The 8,197-nt window shown below is 45.8% G+C and overlaps 1 protein-coding gene across 1 annotated transcript; it reads right to left on the reverse strand.

Annotated features, from left to right (window-relative positions):
* Positions 1-2,554: 2,554 nt before the first annotated feature.
* On the reverse strand, positions 2,555-3,043 carry LOC141718174 (uncharacterized). Its single transcript, XM_074520553.1, has one exon. The coding sequence runs from the start codon at positions 3,041-3,043 to the stop codon at positions 2,555-2,557; it is 489 nt and encodes a 162-aa protein (XP_074376654.1).
* Positions 3,044-8,197: the final 5,154 nt, after the last annotated feature.

Genomic DNA, 8,197 nt, shown 5'->3' on the forward strand with positions numbered 1-8,197 from the left:
CGCATGGTTTTGTCTACCTTCCTTCTGAGGCTAGGAATCTCCTCTCATCTTCATCCTTTCATCAAGGACGTCTACGAGTATTACCAGCTCGCACCTCTGCAGATCAACCCGAACGGATACCGGGCCACCCTCGCATTATACATCATGTACAACAAATGCGAGTTTCCTCCTCTCACAGCGAGGCAGCTCGGCTACTTCCTTAATCTGAAGTATTCCCCTAATGACTTTGGATATTTCTATTTTTCTTTCTGGTCGTGCTTTAATAAAAAGAACCTCATCCACAACGGGTCGAGCAACTCAGGGAAGTGGAAGGGCCCTTATTTCTATATTCATGAGGTGCCTCGAGTCCAGACCCATTTTTATTACAATCCATGTAAGTCTTCCCTGGACGCTCTCGTCTTTCCTACCATAATTCTTTCCTTTAACAAGAAACATTTTTATTTTTCTTATCTCCAGCCACCCCGCCTCGCACTGTCCTTGGGGGACAAGAAAAAATAAATGCGGACAGCCTGCTAGATCTTCCTAAGGTAGACAGGGATATTCGAAAGCTCAAAACGACCTTGAACCTGGTCGCGTGTGGATTTTTGAAGGCAGGGGTGAGGCTGACTCCTCAAAAGAAGAAATCTAAGAAGAGGGCCAGAAAGGGTAAGAACATTGGGGTCGCATGCGCGAGCCTATCTGCTCGCATGTTCGAGCTCGTGTTCCCGCATTTTTATATTTCCCACATGCATCTCACCTCACATTACACTTTATTTGTCTGTATTTATCTCCTGCTCGCATTTTCTTTTTTCCATTGCATCTTGTTGTGACTAATATATCTTTTTCAGAAATGGCCATCTCCCTTATCCCCTTTATGGAAGAGGCTGAGCAAGCCACGGCCTCGGGCTCAGTTCAGCCCGCTGTGGCGACCACAAGGGCTCACTCTCAAGTCCCCCTTCCAGCTCGCATGAAGACCCTCACTGAGCATTTCAAAGGCTCAGGGCCTTCTCCTCGGCTAAAAAGGCATCGAGGTCACAAAGAGGGAAAAACCGTCGAGCCAGACCCGAAAAAGGCTTCTCCATCTGAAGCCCCTCTCCCTACTTCTTCCTTTGCTAACATGGTCGCAACCACCTTTGGCCGGCGAGCTCAAGCTCACATCACCGACCAGGATATGAAGGATTGGTCTTAATCTGCTCTCGAGGTTAATCAGGACGCACTGTCCCGGGCCACAGCTGAGGTGTATTATCGTCAGCTGTCTAAGGCTCGAGAGATGCGAGTCCTCAGCCAGACCAACACAAAGCTCGAGTCTAAAGTCAAATCTCTTCAGAGCAAGGTCGCTGAGCATGGGCAGGAGAAAGTTACGCTGGTGAACAACTATAATCAGAAGATATTTAACCTGAACGCTGCTCATGACAAGGCTTTAAGGGAGCAGAAGGAAGCTCATGACCTGGCCGCTGAGGCGTGGAAGAAGGAGAAGGATAGCCTTGAGGGTAGGGTGCTCGAGCTGGAGGGGTCTTTTCTGCCCTGACCGAGGGTCGCGAGGCCGCCCTCACTGATGCTAGGAACCTGGGGGCCAGGAACTTCATAAAAATCTTTATCAAGAAGGCTCCTGATTTTGATTGGGCAGCTCTGGGTGCGGGCACAGCTAGGCATGCCGAGATCTCGAAGCCGGAGATGGAGCGGGACGCCCAGATTTCCGAGGAGGCCCGGCTCGCATCCGAGCAGGCCCGAGTCATTGATGATGAAGTTAGGGAGGCAGAAGTTGATAAGCCTTAGTGTAATTTTATTTTAGAACTAGACTTTTGACTGGGTAAGCGGGCACCCTTCTCACCTCGCATTTGTATTTGAAGTATTCCACCTTGAGGCATAACTTATTTACCCTTTTTTATGTATAAAATCCTAAGTCTTTTGTGCATGCATTCCTCTTTACTATGCTAGTTGGTTTTCTTTATCTTGTGTAAACTTACCATGCCCCTACTGACCAAAAGTCATCATAACCCTGGTCGCGTATGGCGGGCGTTATACATTCATAGCGAGCAAGTTTTGCACACTATCTTGCACTAGTGAGCCGGGAGCATAGGCTCGCCACTTGCTCAAGTATCCTCTTTTCGCATATTGTGACCCGGGCCATGCTTGATGGAGGGCTGGGCTCCTTGGGTCACATTTGTGGTCCTGCGGGTCGGGGTATGGGCTCGCATCGCGGGCCTATACCTCTTTTTATCTTCATCTTGCATCTGTTTTGTGCTTATATCTTTCTAAGCGGGCCGTGGCCCAGCTCGTTTCCCATATTTGTTCTCAAGCGGGCTGGGGCCCGACCTGACTTGTGATTTTATCATGTTAATAAAATAATCATTCTATCCTCGTATGGGTTCCCAAGGATGGGCTCCCTGCTGGGTATTTAATCTATTAACAGAAGTTAAAGTATCAAGTGCACAAAGTAGATATCAATCGTTCATTCATAGATAATAAAAAGTGAAAGGAGTACATATTTGTGGTCTCAGAGAGGCACCTATATGGCACTACCCCCGAGACTTAGGAGTATTGTAAGATAGTACTAAGTCTGAAAAGAATAATATTACTGATAATATTTGCGGAGGTGCTTCGCGTTCCAGGCTCTCGGGATCAACTTGTCTTGCATATCATTGAGGTGGTAGGTTCCCTCCCAGAGGACCGAATTTATCTTGTAGGGGCCTTCCCAGTTCCCTCCAAAGACTCCATGACTCACCACCTTGGTGTTTGGCATGACCCGGCGCAGAACCAAATCTCCCACCTTGAAAGTTCGGGCTATAACCTTACTGTTGTAGTGTCTAGTTGTCCTCTGCTGATATGCTGCTACCCTGATCTGAGCATCCTCCTGAGTTTTTTCGATCATGTCCAAATAGAGCCGATGATTGACCTCATTTGCCACTGAGTCATAGTTGTCCCTCCGAAAAGATCTTGCCCCCACTTCAAAGGACACCATAGCTTCACACCCATACACCAGAGAGAAAGGGGTGTCTCTCCAGTTGTAGTTCGGGGTGTTGTGTTGTAAGACCATAGGACCTGGGCGAGCTCTTCTGGCCATGTCCCTTTCTTTTCTTCAACAATTGCCTTCAAGGTATGTTTAATGATTTTATTAACAACCTCCGTCTGCCCGTTACTCTGGGGGTGGCAAACTGCGCTAAAGCTCTTCTAAATCCCCAGCTGCTCACAAAATTCTCGCATTTTCCTTGCTATCGAATTATTTCCAATCGTCAGATATCAACTTGTAAGGGATGCCATAGCGGCACACAATAGCCTTGTGTACAAACTCCCTGAGCTTTTTTGCCGTGATAGTGGCTAGAGGCTCGGCCTCTGCCCACTTAGTGAAGTAGTCTACCGCAATAACCGCATACTTGACACCTCCCCTGGCCTTCGGGAGTTCCCCAATCAGATCAATTTCCCACATAGAGAAGGGCCAAGGGCTCATGAGGGATGTGAGAGAGGTCACGGGGCTGTTATAATAATTGGCATATTGCTGACACTTATCACAAGCTCGGGAGAATTCGAAGGCATCTTTTTTCAGCGTTGGCCAGTAGTAGCCTTGACGGAGGATTTTCTGAGCCAGAGAGCTACCCCCCCCCCCGAATGATTGCCACAAATGCCCTCGTGTACTTCCCTTAGAATATAGTTACATTCATCCCCATCTATGCACTTGAGGAGAGGCACACTAAACCCTCTTATGTATAGGATCCCATCGTATGCTAAGATAGGTGTCATCCACGTGGGGCCGAGGTCATCACTGAGGCTGCCCACCTCGTGCTCGAGCACACTAGGCTGCCTCTGTATTTTAAGGGGCACGACCCCTAGCAGAGTGGCCTCACGGCGTGAGCCGAGCTTAGCTAGCTCGTCTGCGCCTTCATTCTGCCCACGCGGGATTAGTTCCAGCCTCACCTCGTTGAACCTCGTGATTATCCTCTGCGTACACTTCAGGTAAAGCTCTGTTCTCGGCCCTTTAGCTTGATACCCTCCGTTTATCTGATATACCACAATCATGGAGTCACTAAACACATTCAAATTCTCCACCTTCATTTCCAAATCTAGCTTGAGACCGTTGATCAGGGCCTCATACTCAGCATCATTGTTGGTTGCGTGAAAGGCCAGATGGGTCGCGCGTCTGTTCTTGTGCGTCTCCGGGCTGATTAGCTCGATTCCAGCTCCTGCACCATCCCCATTAGAGGCTCCGTCCACAAATATGCTCTACCATGAGGCACTATTTTGGCTCTCCAGCCCGACTTCTTCTGTGCTAGGTATGACAACAAGGGCTCCCGGCTCCACTTCTTGATGTGGAGGAAATTCCAGCACAAAATCAGCCAGGGCTTGGCCTTTGATTGCGGTCCTTGGCTCATAATCCACCTCGAATTGGTCGAGCTCAACCGTCCACTACAGCATTCGACCAGAAGACTCCGGTTTATACATTACTTTCCTGAGAGGGTAGGAGGTTCGCACTTCTATCCTATGCGCCTGAAAATAGTGCCTGAGCTTTCGGGAGGCCAGGATCAGAGCATATGCTAATTTCTCGAGGCTCATGTACCGAGTCTCCGCGTCATCAAACCTTTTACTCACATAATATACCGGGAGCTGGATATAATCCTCCTCTCGAACCAATACCGCACTTACTACAAAGTCAGAGATGGACAAGTATAGAACCAGAGTCTCTCCCTCCTTTGGGTTGGACAACATTGGAGGGATGCTGAGATGCTTCTTTATGTTCTAGAAGGCTTCTTCACACTTTTCTGTCCAATCAAAATTCATCCCCACTCCTTTAATTGCGTTGAAGAACTCCTGGCATTTGTCGGAGGACTTTGAGATGAAGCAGTTTAAGGCGGCCACTCGCCCCGTTAAGCTTTGGACGTCCTTCACCCGTCGGGGGGATCTCATCTCGAGTAGGGCTCGTATCTTGGCGGGGTTGGCCTCAATGCCCCTGTCGTTGACAATAAACCCCAAAAATTTTCCTGACTCAACCCCGAACACGCACTTCTGTGGGTTGAGCTTCATCTTGTACTCCCTTAGGATCTGGAACATTTCTGATAGGTGGCGGACATGATCCTTTGCTTCTTTTGACTTCACAAGCATATCATCTACGTAGGCCTCCATGGTTTTTCCCAACTGATGTTTGAACATCTTGTTCACCAGCCTTTGATACGTTACCCCAGCGTTAAGGAGCCCGAAGGGCATCCCGATGTAACAGTAGAGGCCCCAATCAGTAATAAAGGAGGTGTGCTCCTGATCTGGCCCATACATGGGGATTTGGTTATATCCCGAATAAGCATCCATAAAGCTAAGCAATGTGTGCCCATCCGTGGAATCAAAAAGCTGGTCGATTCGGGGTAGAGGAAAACTATCCTTCGGGCAAGCTTCTTTCATGTCGGTGAAGTCCACATATGTCCTCCATTTGCCATTGGGCTTCTTGATAAGCACGGGATTGGCCAGCCACATGGGGTAGAAGGCTTCCCTCACAAGTCCTGCCTCCATCAGTCTATCCACCTCTTCTCTGAGGGCCTCTGCCCTCTCTCCACTAATCGGCCGCTTCTTCTGTCTGACCCCCTTCTTTTTCAGGTCCAAGTTGAGCCGGTGGCACATGACATTCGGGTCAATCCCTATCATATCAGAGTGTGACCATGCAAAGACATCCAAATTTCTCCTCAGGAATCGGGCTAGATCCTCCCTCAAGTCAGGACTTAAGTTAGAGCCTATTATGAGTACCTTGGAGGGATCATTTGGGTCTACCAAGATCGGGATTGTGTCCTCTGCGGCCCCAGCCCTCTCAACCATTGGGGGCATTCTCGGGTCTAAGTCTGCTCGAGCCTCACTAGATTCTCCCACTTCCGTGATCGTCACACCTTCCGTATCCTCGAGCTTAGGCTGGTGAGCTCGGGCCAGGTTTATCAAGCGTTCAGAGGTCGTAGTGACAGTGCGAGTGATTCTGTTGGGTAGATCCATAGTGGTTATTGTTTCTTCGCGTTCCCACTTCCCTTTCCTGAGTCTTGCAGTTATTTGTCCTGGGCTCTCTTCTTCATCACTTGCCTCTTCCACAATTCCTTCTTGTATCAACATGATGGGCTGAGAGGCTTCCATTAGCAAGGCCCCTGGGCGCGGTTCCACCTGAATCCCCATGCGCTCGAAATAGTTCTTGGGCAATTCCTCGATTGAAATCAGGTTACAAGTCTCGTATCCCTCAGGACGTACTCTCTTCCTGCCCTCTGCCTCTTCCATGAGGACATCGCCTTCACCCGGTTGGACCATTTCCTTTGATGCATTTTTTGACTCGGCCGCCCTGAGTGCTTGGTTGTAGCAGACCCTCGATTCATATTGACAGCTTTTCAAGAAGCCTACCCCCGTGGGGGTTGGGAATTTTACCGTCATGTGATGGATCGAGGTCACCATCCTCATTGCCCTCATAAGGGGTCTACCCACTATAACATTGTAGGCACAAGGTTGATCTACAACCGTAAATATAGTTATTCGGGTGGCCACATAGGGCTCTTCTCTTATGGTAACCGGGAGCCGAATTGTCTCTTCACCCCGATTGAGTTCCCCGTGAACCCGTATAGATGTCCACCCGTCGAGGTTAACTCTCTATCCAATAATCCCAGCTTCTTATAGGCATCATAGGTCAAAACGTCAGCCGAGCTCCCGATATCCACCATTGATCGATGGACATTCACTGTCCCAATCTTCATTTTTATAACCAGGGCATCTATATGAGGGTAATGCACCCATTTTGTAAGAACCCAAATTTTTGACATCGGTAAAAGACATTTATGAATGGTAATATAATAACTTGAATTTTTGAGACCTTGTAAAATGTTTAATGAATAGTAACCCTGATGGACGGGAAAAACTTTGAGCCCACACTATGTAGTGCATGAGAAAATTACGATTATACGTACCAAATGAGTGTAAGTAAACGCTATTAGTTTTCGAAGAAAACGAACTTTAAAAAATGACCATATTTACGACTTATCGAGGATTACGGGAATCACAATATAATTACAAGATTAAAACCCTACGGATTTATATTCAAGTATGATAATTCAAATATAAGGAATAAATATGAAAGGAATTACGTCGTGAACCATTTACGAGTAAGTATTACGAAAACGTTTAAGCAACCGAGCGAACGCGTAAAAGATTAAATAAACGTAACGCACTAACTAAACCATGGTAAGAAAGTAACCATGGTTACTTTATCAAATAGTAAGCTAATCATAGGAAGATCAAGCAAGCTATCCAAATAATGTGCTAAGGAAGCTAACACGAGTAGTTTCTAGGAAGCTACCTAAGATATGTTCATGGATTTGGCAACAAGGAATAAACCTAGAATGCTATACTAGGAAGAATAAAGATCAAGGAAAGATCTCACCCCCTTCAAGTAGGTCTATATTTATTTTTACTTTGCTACATATATAGGCTATCATATAATTTCTTTTGTGTTTGATAAGTATTAGTAATACAATCTGGTTGTGTAGGTCAATACAACATATGTCTAGGTGAACTCAGTTCTGAAGTTACTGATGCTACAATTTTCAAGTTATTAATGCTACATTATTCGCCGTTCGCATGTTCCGCGGTTTATAGCAGTTGCTCGTAAGTTTCTCCCTCTATTGTAATATTTAATTTCAATAGTATTTATAACTTATGTGACTTATATGTGACTAATTTCATATAATACAAAAAGAAAGTATTTGTTTAAAGGAAATATTTACCCTGGGGAAGAACTAGCTTCCAGGTGGGGAGGTTCATTGCTATCAACTTGGAGGATTTTTGGGCTGCATGATAAAGATGCATACACATCAGAAATATACTCAAAACATATTCCATAGTCCTAAAAGAATATCAGTCACTCAAAAGGACAGATATGATAGCCAGGAATAAAAAATATCAGTTTTCTTTGAAGGAAATGAAGTAATAAATATCAGTTCTATATAATCTATTTAATTTCAAAAGTATCTATGAACTTATGTGACTTTTATGTAACAAATTCCAAAATACAAAATGAAAATACCAGTTTAAAGGAAATGTTTACCTTAAGCACGGAAAACTAATTAGTTGTGGTTTCTCGCTTTGAACTTGGGGAATATTTGTGCTGTGTGATTAAGATTATGCAAAAAAACAGAACAATTTTTCAATTTAACAAGAAATTATCAGTTGCTCAAAGATATAGCCATATTTTAGGCATAGTTTACTCTGTTGCAAT

Source organism: Apium graveolens, chromosome 4 (genome assembly GCF_009905375.1).
Source record: "Apium graveolens cultivar Ventura chromosome 4, ASM990537v1, whole genome shotgun sequence".
Classification (NCBI taxonomy): domain Eukaryota; kingdom Viridiplantae; phylum Streptophyta; class Magnoliopsida; order Apiales; family Apiaceae; genus Apium; species Apium graveolens.

Bases quoted from the DNA above. Each gene is read 5' to 3' on its own strand.
- LOC141718174 (XM_074520553.1), bottom strand. From the start codon at position 3,043: ATGGCCAGAAGAGCTCGCCCAGGTCCTATGGTCTTACAACACAACACC.